The following is a 19,657-nucleotide window of genomic DNA, read 5'->3' as shown; positions in this document are numbered from 1 at the left end:
ACACATTGGCTGTGCTGCTTAGAGGATCCACACTCTTTCATTATATAAACCTGTGCCTGGCTTCCCTCCTTGCCAGCAGTAGAATCTTCATTTTGTCCTTCGCTGCATTGGAGGTGTTCTGGAGTGTCGCTTTCGTCGTCATGTTGCATGAGGTTTGTAGTGAATACTTCTTCCTTCCCCTTTATGATGTTTCTTCGTGTTGCTTTTTTGTCTCTTTACTGTGCACCCATTTTCCTTTTGTATTTTATCCTGTGTGCCTGTCGTTTGACTGTGCCTTGGTTTTCCCATCTGTCCAGCCTTTGTTACCCATTTTACTCCTACCCCTTTTCTCTCTGGGGGGGGAGTGTGGTAGCAATGTACGAGAACCTGACATTTCCACCTTCAGGAGTAACCCGGGGGTTAGGAATAGACTCGGACCTCCCTGTATTGGGAACAGTACAGGGTCACTCTTCCCTTGCATTCATACCATCACAGTGTGACAATTTTATTGGGATTTTATGTGACACCAACGCAAAGTAACAAGTATTTGTGACATGTAAAGAAAATGATAAGTGGATTTATAATTATGTTAAAGATATAAATCTCATAATTCTGCAAGGCTTTTTTTTTTCAACCCCTGAGTCAGTACTATGTAGGACCACCTTTCTCTACTACAGTGTTTTGGGGTCTGTCTCTCCAGCTTTGCACATCTAAAGGTGACATTTTGCCCCTTCTTTTTTGCACACTCGCTCTCGCTCAGTGAGATTGGATGGAAACGTCTGATCAGGAAATTTCACGTCTGGTCACAAATTCTCTGGGATTTGTGTCTGGATGGTGCTTCGCCGTTCACACAGGTGAATATGCTTTCATCTAAACCCTCCATTGTAGTGCTGGCAGGATGTTGAGGGTCGTTGTCCTGCTGGGATGTGAACCTACACCCCAGTTTCAAGTCTTTTGCTGCCTCTAACAGGTTTTCCTCCAGGATTTCCCTGTATTTGGCTCCATCCATCTTCCCATCACCTCTCTGTCCAGCTTCCCCGCCCCTGCTGAAGAAAAGCCTCCCCACAGAATGATGCTGCTACCACCATATGTGATGGTGGGGATGGTGTTTTCAGGGTGATATGCAGTGTTAGTTTTCCACCACACATAGCGTTTTGCATTTACACAAATATTCTCCTTTGACTCTCTGACCAGAACAGCTCCTTCCTCCACATGCTCGCTGTGTCTCCTAAATGGATTTTTGCTAACTGCAAACGGGACTTTTTATGGCTTTCAAAAATGTCTTCCTCTTACCGCTCTTCCATAAAGGCCAGATTTGCAGAGGATATGACTAATAGTTGTTCTGTGGATAGATTCTCCAATCAGAGCTGTGGATCTCTGAAGCCTCTCCATAGTGACCCTGTGCCTTTTGGCTGCTTCTCTAATCAGTGCTCTCCTTGCTTGGGATGTCGGGTTGGAGGATGGCCATGTCTCAGTAGGTTTACAGTTGTGCCATACTCCTTCCATTTTGGATGATGGATTGCACATTGCTCCGTGAGATGTTCAGAGCTTGGGCAATTATTTATAACCTAACCCTGCTTTCCTCTTCTCCACAACTTTATCCCTGACCTGTCTGGTGGGCTCTTAGGTTTTCTTGATGCTGTTTGATCCCTGATGTTCTCACACAAACCTCTGAGGCCTTCACAGAACAGCTGTAGTTATACTGAGGAGAGCTCACACCCAGGAGGACACAATGTACGAATTATGTGACTTCTGGGGGCGATTAGTCACTCAGGATTTTATATAGGGGGATCAGATAACGGGGGCTGAATACTAATGTTAGTCACAATTTTCAGATTTATATCTTTAGAATGATTAGAAAACCCCATATCATTTCCTTTACGCATCACAAATACTTGTTACTTTGTGTTTGTATCACAGAAAATCACAATAAAATACATTTTATGTTTGTGGGTGTAACGTTCTCGGGGTATGAAGACATTTTCAAGGCTCTGTATATACTAGCTTTGTATGCATAAAAATCATACAGTAAATTGGAAAAAAATAATAACCCAAATAAAGAAGGTTAGTAAGAAAATTAAGATAGAACGGCTGATTTTCGTGTGCACCCATTGTAGATGTCTACATTATACACAGTCCCTTACACACATTTAGCCCGGAATGATATCGCACATCTCCCTAATTTCCCTGCCTCTCCGCCCTCTCCTCGTCCTTTCTCACTTTGCACCTCCTGATCCTGATTTATTATTTCTCCGTGTCCAGTTGCCGCTTCTGAAGTTCAGGGAAGAAGATGACTGTCAGAGTGCCGCACGGTCTCTGATCTCCGTGCTGTGGTGACACTGTACAGGGAGGAAAATAAGTATTTGATACTCTGCCGATTTTTGAAAGTTTTCCCGCCTACAAAGAATAGAGAGGTCTGTAATTTTTAGCATAGGTACACTTCACCAGTGAGAGACAGAATGTAAAAATGAAAACCAGAAAATCACATTGTAGAATTGTTACATAATTAATTTGCATTTTCTGCATGAAATGAGTATGCGATACAATAGAAAAAGAGAACTTAATATTTGGTCCAGAAACCTTTGTTTGCAGTTACAGAGGTCGGACGTTTCCTGTAGTTCTTGACCAGGTTTGCACACACTGCAGCAGGGATATTGGCCCCCTCCTCCATACAGATCTTCTCCAGATCCTTCAGGATTCGGGGCTGCAGAATGGCTCGGCCACTCAAAGACCCTGAAATGCTTCTTAGGGAGCCACTCTGTGTGTTTCAGGTCATTCTCATGCTGGAATAACAAAGTGAGGGATAGGGCGCACTACAATCTAATAGTGCTCTAAATAGGTGCCACATCCAGTAGTAAAACCCTATACAAAGTAGAGAAGAAAAAGCACAAAAAACAAGTAAAGCCTGACCTCCCGGTTCCCTGTGGTACGGACTTTTGGGGAGCGTGCTGATTCAGCGGATAACTGTTTACTCGCTAGTATTTAGATAGACACTTGGATGGTTTATGATATTCATATTTATATGCTCCATCTACAATGGCGTTGTTTACATGTTATCTATGGGATGGAGAGATGGGACCCACATGGTTTTACTGTATGCTAATAAAGTCATTTTGTTATTGCTATATGATTGGCTGTGTGCATATCCTTCAGTAGTGCTTTTCTCTTCTCTAGTCCGTGGTGCTGCAGCGCAGCAGAGTGGAGTCCCCCACACTCCTCCACTCAGCGTGCGTTCCCTCGAACGCCCGCTGAAGTCTGGGAGTCCTTGCCGCACCTGGCCGGGATCTCCACTACGCGGCCTATTTTTCCCTGCAGCCCGGCGCTGGTCCTCACTGACTCCTCTCTCTGGTGGGAAGCCCCTCTCTTTTCCCGCGGAAACCCTTTTATCCCTCTCTGGTCACCACGCCCCTTCTATGTAGGTTAAGGGTCTGTCTGCTCAGTCTCCAGTCTCTTTCCCCCTGCAACAGTAGATGCGGCCCTAGAAGTTCTGGACCCGGTGCCCAGTCAGAATCCACAGCCCGGTCTCCTCCTCTACACCCCTGTTCTCCTTAAACTCGCCATTTAACGGGCGAGAGCTCTCTCACCAGGCGTTCACAATTCTCAACTTCTTGGATGATACGCTGCCAGATGAATTGATCTTGCTGATAGTGGATGGGAGGCACTCCAGCTGTGGTTCGCTCTGCTCGTCGTAATCCGGTTGACTAATGGCAGGCGGGGAGCTACTCTGGTCCAGCGGGCTCACAACTTCCACGGCTTCCAGTATTGGTAACTCGGCGCTCTCCTTGGGAGTGGCAGGCAGTGAAGCATTGGGATCTGGGGGAAGGGCTGACACCCATTCCTCTCCGTCAAAGTCTGGAACCATCAAAGTGGGTACCTCAGTGGTTTCACTGGAACCATCAAAGTGGGTACCTCAGTGGTTTCATCAAAGTGGGTACCTCAGTGGTTTCACTGGAACCATCAAAGTGGGTACCTCAGTGGTTTCATCAAAGTGGGTACCTCAGTGGTTTCATCAAAGTGGGTACCTCAGTGGTTTTCGGCGACTCCTCTCCACTCTCGGGTCCTGTGGACAGGCAGAGCCACAGCATGCTACGGTGGTGTGGAGTAGTTCTGGATTTCTCAATCCGGTATAAACGGTGTAATTCTTCTATCACTCACCCCTGGAAGCAGGTGCCTTGGTCAGAATGAATCCTCTTTGGGCAGCTGTGCACACGGATGAAATCCCGACAGATGACCTGCGCAGCTGACTCAGTGGTCTGGTCTCTGGTCGAGGTCACCACAGCAAACTTTCTGAAATGATCGGTCATTACCAGGCTATGTTCATGGGTCGCCATCCCAGGGCTGTGGGGTACTCGGTATCGGGCCGATGTCATGGGAATGTGTCACAGCAGCGGTTACCCGGTCCGTGGCCCTGGGCGCCCAAGTAATGGGGGAATGTAGTTAATGAAATGGAATAGTTCGTGACGCCACCTGTGGTGTTTGAAAAGGGAGGTATTAAGCCGACGCTGCAGACAGATCCGGTGGGACTGATGGTAGGGTGCAGCAAGGATGTAAAAGCTCCCCACAGGTGAAGCTATAGTCCCAGGGCAGTGTAGAGGTGGTCGGCACGGGATGTAGCAGTGCTGTAAGGGTAGGAAGCAGACAAGTCACAGCGGGGTGCAATTTCTGTACCTTTACTTGATAACTGCAGTCCAGGGTCCTGATTACAGATGGTACCGGAGCAGGCTAGCCTGGAAGCAGCTCAGGATTCTCTCTCAGCAGATGGGCTGTGCAGTCTCCTTCCTAGCGCTTATTTGAATGAAGTACTCCAAGTACTGAGTTACTCTGAAGTTCCTCCTGTCAGGTGTTCCCAAGAACCTTACTTGCACGGCAGACAGCTGTAGCCTCTCTCGGGGACTCCTCTCCTGAGTCCTGGCTCTCTATCCGAGCTGCTGTTGTGCCTCAAGTCTTAGACGGGAGTAGGGCATTTACAGCCTCCTACTCCTCTGGTATCTGCTGTAGGACCGTTAGTATCCGTACAGCTGTGGAGACCAGGCTCCAGTTCTTGCACTCTCACTGCGAGAGAGCTCTCCTTTTCTAGCTCAACCTCCAGCTTCTCACTCCACGTCTGCACACTTCACCCTCCGCAGACTAACTCCTCACTCCTTCCTCTTGGCCCTCAGAGAGCATTCCTCCCCTTAATCCCGGTTCAGAGTTCCCCCTGCTGGCCTGGAGTGGAACTGTGTTGCATGTATGGATTGACTGCGAGAGAGACCCATCATCATACCTCCCAACTTTTAAAGAAGGTAAAGAGGGACAAAGGCGGCGGCGCGCCGTGGCAAATTTTAGGCCATGCCCCTAGCCACACCCATTTTTAAGCCACACCCATTTACTCCTGTGTCCCCTCTGTACTCTTCTGTCCACCCCAGACTCCTCTGTCCCCTTTGTACTCCTCTGTCCATCCCAAACTCCTGTGTCTACCCCAGACTCCTCTGTTCTCCTCTGTCCACCCCAGACTTCTGTGTCCCCTCTATACTCCTCTGTCCACCCCAGACTCCTGTGTCCCCTCTGTACTCCTCTGTCCACCCCAAACTCCTGTGTCTACCCCAGACTCCTCTGTTCTCCTCTGTCCACCCCAGACTTCTGTGTCCCCTCTGTACTCCTCTGTCCACCCGACTCCTGTGTCCCCTCTGTACTCCTCTGTCCACCCCAGATGCCTCTGTCCCTTCTGTCTACCCCAGACTCCTCTGTCCCCTCTAGTCCTCTCTGGACTCCTTTCTCTCCCTCAGACTCCTCAGTCCCCTCTAGACTCATCTGACCCCTCTAGTCCTCTGTCCCTTCTGTCCCCTCTGGACTTCTCTCTCTCCCCCAGACTTGTGTGTCCCCTCTGTACACCTCTGTCCACCCCAGATGCCTCTGTCCCTTCTGTCCACCCCAGACTCCTCTGTACCCTCTAGTCCTCTCTGGACTCCTTTCTCTCCCTCAGACTCCTCAGTCCCCTCTGGACTCCTCTGACGCCTCTAGTCCTCTGTCCCTTCTGTCCCCTCCCTCTGGACTCCTATCTCCCTCAGACTCCACTGTCCCCTCCAGACCTCTCTGTCCCCTCCGGACTCCTCTCTGTCCCCGAGACTCCACTGTGCCCCCCAGACTCAGCGTGTTCCGTGTACCTGAGCGCCTGACCGCGTCCTCACAGCACCAGTCGCTCTCTGGGCACTTGCTGCAGGACGGGGGCGCGTCTCCTTGGTGATATACGGTAGCTGTAGTTCCGGGTTCTTGCTTCCTGGGGCTGGGCTGGAGGTGAGCTCTGTGCTCCCTGTGGATGTGACGCGGCGATCCCCGCACTGTGCTGGCTGGCCTTTGCTGTATTTTGCGGTCATGCGATCGCGGGATAGAAAGCTTCCCGGCCGGGACGGTGGGATAAGGACCAGAAATCGGGTCTGTCCCGCGGGAATCGGGAGGGTTGGGACCTATGCCATCATTGCCTCCAAGCCTGGCATTACCCTCCCCTGGAGGAAGGCAAAGCCACTGTGGCGACCATACTCCTGGGGGGCGCCACATTCATATCCAAGATGTGCCGTGCCTACAGTCAAGTAATCGATCATCAGAACCTCCAAGGAGGCATAAGTCTCGATGGTCTGTATCGGAGCCTGCTGCTCTGGGGGTCTGGCCAGCTCACAGCTCCGACATTGCTGGCAAGCATTCTCCACTGCAGTCCTCAATTGTGGGTGATACACCAGCTTCTGTAACCACCGGAACATTTTCTCTGGACCGAAGTGAACCCCTCGCTCATGAGCCTCCATAGCCACTACTCTGATCAACTTCTCCAGGAGCACTACTTGCCAGGTGACTCCCTCTTCTCGTAGCACCTGTACCTTCCGGTATAACAATCCATCCTCCAAATAGAGCCTTTCCCATTGCCTCAGGATCAAGAAGCAAGGTTACTGGAGACAGGGCATTCCTCTCCCTCTGGCTGGGGAATTGTTTCAGTGCCACCCACTATCGCAGCTGGGCAATCTCCCTATCTGTCTGCTGAAGTTGAACCCAGTCCTCCTGGCGCCGCCCCAGCACCCAGTCTTCAGACTCCTCTCTGATCTGTCCCTGCATTGCCACCAATGATTTGGCAAAGTCCTGGAAGCCAGGGATCTCTTAGTCCTCAAGCTTTTCATCTAGATCACATTCAGGTCACTTGTGAGTTACCCTGGAGAGAGCGTCAGCATGAGTGTTCTCATCGTTGTTCTAGGGCCAACAACTTCGCATTTTCCAGGTGGGCCAGGGGATTATTGTCCGTCATCACCAGGACCTCCGATCCGGACAAGTACTCTGCAAACTTCTCAGACATTGCCCAAACCAGCACCAGCAGTTCCAGCTTGAAAGAGATATCATTGTCTGGGTTCCATTCCGAGTTGTGAAGAGACCGGCTTGAGTAGGCTATCACTCATTGTTTTTCCCTCTGCATTTGGGATAGTACTGCCCCTAGACCATGTAAACTTTCATCTGTATGGAGAATGAAGGGCTTTGAGAAATTTGCATAGCCAAGTACTGGGGCCTCCATCAGGGCTATTTTCAAAGCTCTAAGGGCTTTTTCTTGACGGCTTCCCTACTGAATAGTGTAGTTCTTTGAGCTGGCCGGCACTCCTTTTAGCAGCTCCAGTAATGAGTTGACTAGGTGGGTGAAGTTTTTCACAAATCTTCGATAGTATCCAGTAAGCCCCAGGAAGACCTGATCGTCTTTCACCGTTGTTGGGGTGGGCCACTATTACACAGCTGCCACCTTCTCACGTGCAGATCTCACTCCTTCACCGGACACGACAAGCCCCAAATATTCAATCTGTTTGTGAAAGATATGACATTTTTGTGGCTTCACTTTCAGGCTGTGGCTCTGTAACCGACTTGGCACTTGTTCCAGTCATTCGAGCTGTTCTTCAAAGGTAGCTGCGTAGACGATGATATCATCGAGATAGATCAATGTGGCCTCAAAATTCAAGTCTCCTAAGGCTAGTTTCACACTTGCTTTTTTTTGCAGCGCGTTTTTCCCGCAAAAAAACGCATTGAAAAACGCATACAAACGCATACAGATGCTGCGTTTTTTTCAAGCATTTTTATGAGCATGCATGAAAAAAACGCAGCGTTTTTATGCGTTTGTATGCGTTTTTAGTGCGTTTTTACCGCGTTTGCGTTTTTTTCCAACATTAGGTGGCCCCTCACACTAACCCAAACCATGACTTTACTAACCCTGACCCTAACCCTAACCCTGACCCTAACCCTAACCCTAACCCTAACCCTAACCCTAACCCTTAACCAAACCATACCCTGATCCTAACCCTAACCCTGACCCTGACCCTAACCCTGACCCTAACCCTAACCCTGACCCTAACCCTGACCCTAACCCTAACCCTTAACCAAACCATACCCTGATCCTAACCCTAACCCTGACCCTGACCCTAACCCTGACCCTAACCCTGACCCTAACCCTAACCCTGACCCTGACCCTAACCCTTAACCAAACCATACCCTGATCCTAACCCTAACCCTGACCCTAACCCTAACCCTAAACCCCCTTAACTAACCCTAACTCTAACCCAAATCCCTAAATTCCATTGTCTAAACTAATGGTAAAAAAAAAACGCATGTGCAAAAAAACGCATACATAAGCATGCCAATGCGCACATATGCTCACCATAGACTTATAATGGGTGTCTTGCTGTAAAAAAACGCATTGCGCGCGCATGCGTTTTTTTGAGGCAAGTCGGACGCCCAAAAAATGCAACAGGTTGCATTTTGTGCGCCCGAGCGCATACCGCAAAAAAACGCATGCGCGGTAAAACGCGTACAAACGCATGTGTATGCGCACATAAGCGCATCCCATGCAAAGTATAGGGAAAAAAAACGCATGCGCTATTTAGCGCTAAAATACCGCGAAAAAAAACGCAAGTGTGAAACCAGCCTTAGCATCTCTCCATCAAGCGCTGGAAAGTCCCGGGAGCTTTAGTCAGGCCAAAGCACATACGGTTGAAATCGAATAGTCCCATGGACAATACAAACGCCATCTTTGGCCGGTCATGTTCAGCCATGGGCACCTGCCAGTACCCGCTGGCCAGATCAAGGGAAGAAAAGTACTTCGCCTGTGCCAAGGCAGATAGGGACTCCTCAATTCTTGGCAACGGATAGGAGTCCCGCACCGTACAGGCATTCAGCCATCTGTAATCAACACAAACGTAAGGTCCCGTATTTTTTCCGACCCAGAACAGTGGGTGCTACCCACGTACTCTGACTTTCTCGTATCACTCCACTCTGCAACATGTGGGCTATCATCTCCTTCACTTCTTTGTATATCTGAGGAGGTTTCTGTTGGTATCTTTCCTGAACTGGCGCAGCAAAACCCGCAGGGATTTCATGAGCGATGGTCTGAGTGCAATCGAAGTCATCTTCATGGCGGGCAAAGACCTATTGATAATGCTCTAGCAGATCTTCCACTTACTACACCTGTTGAGATGATAGCCCCGTCAATTCAGCCCACATCTGTTCTAAGATCCTACGAGCCTCCTTCATACTGCCAGGTGGAGGATGTGGCATCATCGTAACTGCTAAAGTCCAGGGATCTCCTCGCACGACAGCCAGTTGTACTGCCTCAGGTTGCATTAACTTTTCTGGCATTCTCAGGATTTGGGCCACTTCACTCTTAGGTAATAGGGTGAGACTGTCTTTCTCCAGGTGGACACACCTTACTACAATGTTGCCATTATGGACTGTGGCTAATGTCTGGGCTACAAACAGTCCAGTGGGTACTTCATCCATGTCGGCTCTATTTGCACTTCCACCCCCTCAAGGGTTGTACAAGCTCATACTGGTAACGTGAGCACTATCTGGCCGGGCAGTAGGGTAAGTTTCGCAGCCGCAGGAACCATCACCTTCTCCAAGACTCTTCCTTCCCCCGACGTCTCCTGAGCGTGGACAGCTTGGATCAGTTGCTGAAACACCTTCCGTTGAGAGGATTGGGAGCTCTACTTGTTCAAAAATGGCTCTTGTGGCTCATTGATCAGCAACTGTCCCATCTCTTTCAGTACATTCATTCCGAGTGTCATTACAGGCCGCAGACGACATTCCAAGCGACCAAAATGTCCCCTTTACGGCCTACATCCTTCATGCACACTCTGATCTCCATCCAGACCATCCAAGCAACCGGAATGGGCAATTGGTTGGCTGCTGTCAATCTAATTACCGGCCTCCACTCTGGCCGTGATACTTCTGAGAAATGTTGTCTGAAGTCCGCTTCCGGCATGTTGGTGACCTGTGACCCGGTGTCAATCAAGCAGTGAACAGCTTGGCCATTTACTTCAGCCCAGACTGTGGGGCTTGCAGAAACTATGCCTTCGGGACTTCCCCCACCTTTCTTTTGTCTTTTAGGCTCCGGGCTGCGTCCCTCAGCCATGGAGCCCACTAGTTTAACAGCTGTCGTGGCAAGGTCCAACCTCGGCTCGCACATCCTCGGGCGTAGTGTCCACATCTATAGCTAGTCAGGTCCCCTTCTACACAACGTTATCTCGCTCCCTGGAGGCACCCAACGGAAGGACATGACCCTACATCACTCCTTTCTCTTGGTGAGGGGCCGCTCTTGCCGGATCTTGGGCTGGAGCAAGGGCTCTTCTGAAGCTAGACCATTCACTCCGCATTTCTTGCATTTCCCTCCAGATCTCTTGGGCCCACTCCGATTCTGCCGCGGGTGGGCTAGGAACCTCATTGCTCTGGACCATCCAAGCTAGGGCTGCCACCCTGTTCCTGCTCTTTCACACGCGCCTCCGCCCCCACTTCTAAGAAGGTCATATGTGGGCTAGTGCGCAGGCATTCTCACAAAGCCTGCTTAAGCGGTGCGTCCCTGAGACTCGACACAAACTGATCTCTCAAAATCCTATCAGGGGCCCCACTCCCATGGTCCCCACATCATCCCTCTTAGCAATGTGCGCATGCACCTCCTGCAATGCATTGATATACTGCGTCACCGTCTCCCCCTCTCGTTGAACACGGTGAAATAATTGCATCCGTAACTCCCCCACATCAGTAGGATCACCATGCATTTCTTCTAGGATCTGCACCACCTTATCCAGCGTATCCTGCCCATGGGGGAGGGGAACATAACAGACTACCGGGCCTCATCATCCAGGGCCATTAAAGCTATCTCAGCCTGCATTGCAAGGGTCATGGGGTGCATCCGCAACATACTCTTAACCCTCTCAGTCCAGTCCCACAGCATCATATTACTCCCCGTGAATTTTGGGCGATTGCTGAGCATGATCCCCAATGGCAAGCTGGACCCTGGGGTACTCATGGTGGACTGATCTGCAGCGTCTGTGTCCAAGGACTGCATCCTGCCGAGTACGCCAAATGTAACACAGGTACTAGGATGCCGTTACACAGAAGCACGGAACAAGGGTTAACAATTATTCATTTTAGAAGTACAAGAGTAACCTTCTTGAAGGGAGCAACAGGGATTAAACAGTTAAATGCTGAGGGGTAAACAGGGAAAGAGTAATTCACAACTGCAGTCAATATATTGATTCCACTTAGCATGACCTTGATTGTCCTGTTCTTTTCCTGTGTCAGATGGTTGGTGGGTTGCCGGCTGAGGCCATAGCTCCCAAGCGTCCCGATTCCCGCGGGACAGTCCCGTTTTTGACACCCCCCTCCCGCATCCCGCCTGGGACGCTATTTTTCCTGCATCGCACTGAGCCGCTACACCACGCCCCCCATCCACCGACGCCAAGCTCGCCGTCCCAGATAGACGCACCGCAGCCTGCAATGATGTGGCTGGGCTGTGTGTGTTCTGTGCACAGAGGACCTGTGAGAGGGGAGGAGTCAGGGGTCACATGATCAGGGTCCTCCTTGTCTGTCAGAAGATTATTTAGAATGGAGAGTCCTCTGAAGATCCATATCTGTCTGCACTCTGCTGTGCTGGTTGTCATGGTGCTGGATGAGGTAAAGTTTATGTGTGGGGTCAGGAGGGTTTTACAGGGTGGATGTAGCAGAGCCGTGTGTGTACGAGGTGTACGGAGCGGAGCCGTGTGTGTACGAGGTGTACGGAGAGGAGCCGTGTGTGTACGAGGTGTACGGAGCAGAGCAGCGCGTGTGTACGAAGTGGAGCCGCGCGTGTACGAGGTGTACGGAGTGGAGCCGCGCATGTACGAGATGTACAGAGCGGAGCCACGCGTGTACTTGGTGTACGGACCGAAGCCGCGTGTGTACAAGGTGTACGGTGCGGAGTCGTGTATGTACTTGGTGTACGGAGCGGAGCCGCGTGTGTACGGAGTGGAGCCATATGTGTACAGGATGTACGGAGCAGAGCCAAGTGTGTACGAGGCATACAAAGCGGGCTTTTCCCATTGACACAGGAGTACACGGCGGGGCCCCGAGGAGCATTTTAAAACTGGCACATGACGTTCCACCAGAAGTGATGTGACGGAACTAGGAATGCTTCAGATCCATCACCGTGTCCTCCTCCGACAGCGCGGACAGCAGGATCGCCTTGGAATCAGGGATGCCGGCCATGTGAGCGGATCTTAATATGTCCTGCACTGGGAGGCTCAGGTGGGCACTAAAATGGGAGCCGGGCTGCTATAGTATCTTTATAGAATCTTTCTCTCTGTTTATTTCTTTCTCTGTTCTTTCTTTCTCTCTGTTTCTTTCTCATTCTCTGTTCTGTCTTTCTAGCTGTAATCTTTCTTTTTTTTCTTTCTCTTTCTCTGTTCTTTCTTTATCTCTCTGTTCTTTCTTTCCTCTCTTTCTTTATGTTCTTTCTTTACTTCTTTCTCTATCCCTGTTTTCTCTGTCCCTCTCTATTCTTTATTTCCCCTTTCTTTCTCTCTCTCTGTTCTTTCTTTCTTTCCCCTCTTTCTTTCTCTCTGTTCTTTCTTTCATTTTTTTTCTCTTTCTTTCTCTCTCTGTTCTTTCTTCCCCTCTTTCTTTCTCTCTGTCTCTTTATTTCTTTCTTTCTCTCTCACTATTCTTTCTTTCTTTAAGTCTCCCTATGTTCTTTTTTTCTGTCCCCTCTTTTTCTCTGTTTTCTTTCCCCTCTTTCTTTCTCTGTTCTCTCTCTGTTATTTCTTTTTTATTTCCCCTCTTTCTTTCTCTCTCTGTTCTTTCTTTCTCACTCTGTTCTTTTTTTCTGTCCCCGCTTTTTTCTCTCTGTTCTTTCTTTTTCTCTGTTCTTTCTTTATTTCCCCCTCTTTATTTTCTCTGTTCTTTCTTTCTTTCCCTTCTTTCTCTCTCTGTTCTTTCTTTCCCCTCTTTCTTTCTCTCTGTTCCTTCTTTCGTTCTCTGTTCTTTCTTTCCCCTTTCTTTCTTTCCCCTCTTTCTTACTCTGTTCTTTCTTCTTTCTCTCTCTCTGTTCTTTCTCTCTCTCGTTCTTCTTTCTCTCTCTCGTTCTTCTTTCTTTCTCTCTCTATTTTTGTTTTTCTCTCTCTCTGTTTTCTTTCTTTCTTTTCCTTAGTACCAGTCAGTGTGCCCACAGTACCAGCCACTGTGCCCATAATGCCAGCCACTATGCCCCTAATAGCAGTCAGTGTGATCAGCATTGCTAAATGGGTGCAACTGGGCGTGGAAATGGCTGTGACTAGTCGCGAAATGGGTGTGGTCGGGGCGTAGCCTAAAATTTGCAGCCTTTGTACCTCTTTCCCTCCTTCAAAAGTTGGGAGGTATGTGAGGCTGGATTCTTCCAGCTTCCCCGCCTAACAAGTCGGTCTCACTTCTGGCAGCAGTGGGCGGTCACCGGTTTTACCCACTGAGCCCCTAGTCTGTTGTGCTGCAGGGCAGCAGAGTGGAGTCCACCGCACTCCTCCACTCGGCATGCGTTCCCTCGCACGCCTGCTGAAGTCTGGGAGTCATCGCCTTACCTGGCTGGGATCTCCACTATGTGGCCTATGTTTCCATGCAGCCTGGTGCTGGTCCTCACTGACTCCTCTCTCTGGCATGAAGCCCCTCTCTTTTCCCGCGCAGACCCTTTATACCTCTCTGGCTTGCCACGCTCCCTCTACACAGGTTAAGGATCTGCTCCTTCTCCAATCTCCTTCCCCCTGCAACAGTAGGTGCGGCCCTATCAGTTTCGGATCCGGTGCCTGGTCAGCATCCACAGCCCGGTCTTCTCCTCTACAACAGCGTAGTGTGTTACTAATGGTAATGTTTGAGACTGTGGTCCCAGCTCTCTTCAGGTCATTGACCCGGTTCTCCCTTGTAGTTTTGGGCTGATTCCTGAGCTTTCTCTGAATTATCCTTACCCCACGAGTCATGGAGCACCAGACTGAAGAATGCTGACAGCCATCCTGTGTTTCTTCCATCTTCTAATAATTGTGCCAACAGTTGCTGCCTTCTCACCAAGCTGCTGCTTATTGCCCTGTAGCCCATCCCAGCCTTGTGCAGGTCTATAATTTTGTCCCTGGTGTCCTTAGACAGCTCTTTGGTCTTGGCCATGATGGAGAGGTTGGAGTGTGATTGAGTGTGTGGACAGGTGTCTTTTATACAGGTAATTAGATCAAACAGGTGCAATTAATTTAATACCAGTAATGAGTACAGAGTAGGAGGTTTCTTAAAGAAAAACTAAGGTCTGTGAGAGCAAAGTTCTTGCTGGTTGCTCGGGGAGCAAATACTTATTTCATGCAATAAAATGCAAATTAATTATGGAAAAATCATACAATATGATTTTCTGGATTTTATTTTTACATTCTGTCTCTCACAGGTGAGGTGTAACTACGATAAAAATTAGAGATCTCTCCATTCTTTGTAGGTGAGAAAACTTTCAAAATAAGCAGAATATCAAATACTTATGTCCCCACTGTACGTTACGTGTGTGTGACATCACTATACACCGGAGGAGCCCGATCATTGGTGGGGAAAATATCACAAGACAGAAGATGACTTAATCAGGAATCATTTTTGATTCATGGATCAATCACACACTGAGAAATAAGAAACGTAAGAAATCTCATAAATCTGCTGTTTTCTCCTAATCCTTCATTCTGAAAAGTCTCAATTCCGGGATAAAATCTGGATTCAGTTGTAACAAGGTGGCACGGGGTGGTAGTCGTGGGCAAGTTCACTAAGCAACAGTCAGTGAGCACCCCGGCACCTTGTACATGAAAAGATAAAGTCCTGGTACTGCTGTACAGTTGGTTATCTCTATTCCATGTTCACTTCTCCTTCCCAGGGCGGCGAAGAGACAATGACACGTCCAATGCTTTTTCTAACGAAAACATTTACTTGCAGAATAGATGTCTTCAGGCACAGGTTATAAGCAGCAGGCAGTCCTTCACATTCAGCACACACTCTGTCCCGGTTGCTGAACCTCCAGTCTTGTCCTAGGACGCTGTGCTACTCGGATATGAATTCTATGCCTTCTCCACAGCCTCTATTCAGGCCTCAGCTGCTGACTCTCTTCTTGTGCACCAGTCTGTGCAATGTCTTGATCCTGTCTTGGCCTCAGGCTGCCGGATACTTGTACTCACGTGACCCTTGAATTAATGTGTACTGGCCTCTTGTCTCAGCGCGCTTACACCATCACTGGTCCACACTGTTCTGTAGTGTTGCTTTGCCTCTACGGGGCGTCCTCAGGAAGATACTCCCAACCACTGACTCTGGTCCCAGAGGTCTGGAATCTTCCTACTCTTGCCCTGTCTCTGCAACTCAGGTTCTATTTACTCCTTGCCCTGGGCATGGCCACCCAGGCCCTGCACTCTATTCACGTCCTGCCCTGGGCATGGCCACCCAGGCCCTGCAGTCTATTCACGTCCTGCCCTGGGCATGGCCACCCAGGCCCTGCACTCTATTCACGTCCTGCCCTGGGCATGGCCACCCAGGCCCTGCACTCTATTCACGTCCTGCCCTGGGCATTGCCACCCAGGCCCTGCACTCTATTCACGTCCTGCCCTGGGCATGGCCACCCAGGCCCTGCACTCTATTCACGTCCTGCCCTGGGCATGGCTGCCCAGGCTCTGCTCCCTGACTTAACTTATCTCCTTGCTCCTGCTTCCAAGTTAACCCATGGCTGCTTGTGGTCTACCACTGCTCCCCTTCTAGTGCCTTTCTTCTGCTGCCACCTAGTGACCGTCCTGTCACAACATTCACTCACATGCACGACACATTCGCAGTATATTAGGACACTCCTGTGGGGATGAGTAGCAGGAGAAGAAGAGGTACCGTACCGCCCCCGTACACAGTGAAGACGGAGGGCGCAGAGGAGGCTCTCGGGGACGTCACATCCGCTCTTCACTGAACACAGAATTCAGACATTTCAGAATGAAGGATCAGGAGGAGAAAGCAGCAGATTTATCAGATCAGCTTTATAAGGTTTCTTATTTCTCAGTGTGTGATTGATTTAGGAAGCAAAAATTAAACCAACAGTTCCCATGTAAACAATTCTCTCTCTTCAAATGTAGCAACATAGATGTAATAAATATATAGAATAAATCTTTTCTTACTGGTGATGGTGCTGAGGAGCGTGCTGGGGACAGTGCTGCTGGTGACGGTGCTGTGGAGCGTGCTGGTGCTTTCAGTGCTGCTGGTGACGGTGCTGTGGAGCGTGCTGGTGCTTTCAGTGGTGCTGGTGACGGTGCTGTGGAGCGTGCTGGGGACAGTGCTGCTGGTGACGGTGCTGTGGAGCGTGCTGGTGCTTTCAGTGCTGCTGGTGACGGTGCTGTGGAGCGTGCTGGTGCTTTCAGTGGTGCTGGTGACGGTGCTGTGGAGCGTGCTGGTGCTTTCAGTGGTGCTGGTGACGGTGCTGTGGAGCGTGCTGGTGCTTTCAGTGGTGCTGGTGATGGTGCTGGGGACGGTGCTGCTGGTGATGGTGTTGTGGAGCGTGCTGGGGACGGTGCTGCTGGTGACGGTGCTGTGGAGCGCGCTGGTGCTATCAGTGGTGCTGGTGACGGTGCTGTGGAGTGTGCTGGGGATGGTTGTCGCAGACAGCAATGTGGGCACTGAAGATATAGTTGATGGTGAAGATGTGGTTAAGGGCAAAGGCTTTACATTTTCAGATGATGATGAAGTTGTTTGATCTATGGTTGATGAAGTTGTAGTTGGTGGAGCTGTGGTTGGTGATGATGGAGTAGTATTTGGTGGATCTGTGGTGGATAATGAAGTAGTTGCTGGAGCTGTAGTTGATGATGAACTATTAGTAGTTAGTGGAGTGGTGGTTGATGAACTAGTATTGCTTGTTAGAGCTGTGGTGGTTGATGATGAAGTAGTTAGCGGAGCTGTTGATGAGCTAGTAATGCTTGTTAGAGCTGTGGGAGTTGATGATGAAGTAATAGTTAGTGGAGTGGTTGATGATGATGTAGTAGTGGTTGTTAGAGCTGTGGTCGTTGATGAAGTAGTAGTTAGTGGAGCTGTTGCTATTGTTGTTGATGATGAATTAGTAGTGCTTGTTGGATTTGTGGTTGATGATGAAGTATTAGTGCTTGTTGGAAATGTGGTGGATGAAGTAGTAGATGATGGAACGGATGTTACTACGGTTGTGGCCGGTGCCATGGAGCTACTTGTTGGGTTTGTGGTCGAGACGGTGGCTGTCGATAGTGGCAATACTGCATAAAATAAAAGAGAGAGATATGTTATCAACAAAACAAAGCACCAGTTGAAGGAACTGACAATATTCTACTCCTCTGTTCATCCTGAGCCTGCTGGTTCATGGTGTCCTGCAGGAATCCTACTGCAGCAGAGCTGTGCGAGGAGTAACCTCACATAGTGCACATCGGAGTGAAATCAGCAAGTAACTTACACGGCCCATAGCAGTACAGTGTGGTGTATTCAGATGTCGAGCTGCTCATGACGCAGGAGTTGTTGGCCACATATTGACTCGCGGTGTCGGGATAGAGTAATTCACATATATCCAGGGTGCGGATGGTCGTATTGGTTGAGATGCAGTTAGAAATTCCAAATATTCCTAGAAAATAGTAAAAAAAAAAGTTAAAATAGCAAAATTTTCAGGAATGTATTGCACAATACAAAACATGAGCTCTTGTGGACAAGTGTCGTCTGTGCATGCCAACACCAAACGCCAAAGAGCAGCGACAAGCAGCAGGCTCAGGTCAGGGGCTGCTAGGGATAACAGGAGTCTAGAACCTCGGGGCAGGAGATTGCCAGAGAACCTCTCTGGACGACAGAGGCGTATCCGGGGGGGTCAGCCGGGGCATTTGCCTCGGGTGCAGTCGGGCCGCCTAATGCGGTGGTCCGCATTGTCTCCCCCTGGCGGTGTGAAGGGTTAATACTAAAATCAGAGCAGAAGTTTCATTTTGTCCATTCTCTGAAGGTTTCGTTTCTCCGTTTTTGTTGACGTAAGATACATTTTGTAATTAGGTAAAAGTTCAAACTGTCATGAAACCAGACTGTTCCCATCAGGTGCAAGATAAGGGAGGCGGGGGTGTAAAACTCTGAAGAATATGCCATTATACTACTTTCTATTTGGATATGGACATATATGTAGTTTCTGGTTTTCTTGCAATATTATTGGCTTACACAGTGAAATGATTTTATTGGTAGTTGAGAACTTTGCATAATTAAGCAAAATGTTATAAAAGAAGTCACTAAAATAAAGGGGACTCCATGTGGTCATTTGAGTTTCTAGCAACACTGGAATAATTTGGACATCACTGGCTCAACCGTGAAGGGTTAATTTAGCCCTCCCTAAATAGCTACCCCGACAGCTTGGCGCCCAACGTGGGGCCCCCGAATAGGGACGCCTCTGCCCCCGGAGGACAACAAGACAAAGGACCCTCGAAGCGGACACGGGTGTTGGAAAATTGGGACTGATCACCTCCCACGGCAACCACTGTAAGTTGGCAGTTATACTGTTCAGACTGGCCGTTGGTGTGGTTTTCCTGTGCTTGTTGCTGCAAAGAGGATCTGAGGTTTGTCCCCTGGTGGGGTGATTCATGGGTGGAATCATATAGAGGTGTAGTCCCGTTGGGGGCCCAGTGCTCGAACCGTACCTCATAAGGGACGGACACCCCGGATTGACCAGTGATTGTGGCTCTCTTTATAGTCAAAATATCCTGAAATTCCCGATCATTATTAGTATTGGGCGTGGTGATGTGATCGAAGATGGGTAGGATACGTAACTCAGGTATATATAGATAGATATATATAACCAGAGGTGTCCGGAGGGATAGTCTGAGACGCCCTCCTCCTTTCACTGAGTACCGTGAATTTTGGGCAATCCCAGAGGGGGATTATTGACCCTGTGGAACAAACGGAGACGGCTGCTCCAGTATTGTGCACAATTTGTCAGGATATTTAGCTCTAATGGAGAGAATTATGTTTCTGTGGAAGAAAAAGAAAAGTTTGGAATTGTGTGAAGGATCAGATACTGTTAGTCTTATGATTCAAAGACGAGGAAAGAAATCTGTCAGGAATGCAGGAAAAATATTTTCGATTTTGGGATTTCCTAAGGGCGGGAGGTTGCAGCCTACGCTATGGGATGAAGGAGTTAAAAATAAAATAAAGGGAGGTTGACTGATGATGGATTACTAAAAGGCGCTGAGGAATTCCGTGGCTTGGCACATGAATTGTATAATGAAGGTTATGTGGAAATTGAACAGCAAGTGAATTCTGTTTTTATTGCTATGTGGAAAAAGGAAAATTGTCTAACACTGTGAAAAAGACTGAAAGTGTTGTGGTACAGGAAAGAATTAAGAATGTGATTAAAGAAGACACTAAGATTGATACTAAT

The 19,657-nt window shown here is 49.0% G+C and overlaps 1 protein-coding gene across 2 annotated transcripts in view; it reads right to left on the bottom strand.

Annotated features, from left to right (window-relative positions):
- The window catches only part of LOC141074358 (adhesion G-protein coupled receptor F1-like), a 63,025-nt gene extending 45,207 nt beyond the window's left edge, over positions 1–17,818 (bottom strand). For both annotated transcript variants that reach the window (XM_073562003.1, XM_073562002.1), the window contains exons 1-2: positions 17,708–17,818; positions 16,416–17,513 (exon numbers count right to left, since the gene is read on the bottom strand). In XM_073562003.1, the coding sequence (XP_073418104.1) occupies positions 16,416–17,513; positions 17,708–17,756 (1,147 nt within the window). In that variant the 5' untranslated portion in view covers positions 17,757–17,818. The remainder of the gene's footprint in view (positions 1–16,415; positions 17,514–17,707) is intronic.
- Between the last annotated feature and the right edge of the window lie 1,839 nt (positions 17,819–19,657).

The sequence above is a fragment of the Dendrobates tinctorius genome, unplaced genomic scaffold (genome assembly GCF_039654945.1).
Source record: "Dendrobates tinctorius isolate UK_male_01 unplaced genomic scaffold, ASM3965494v1 ptg000332l, whole genome shotgun sequence".
NCBI lineage: Eukaryota > Metazoa > Chordata > Amphibia > Anura > Dendrobatidae > Dendrobates > Dendrobates tinctorius.
The sequence above is the reverse complement of the archived record's forward strand: the minus strand, read 5'-3'. Positions and strand labels throughout refer to the sequence as shown.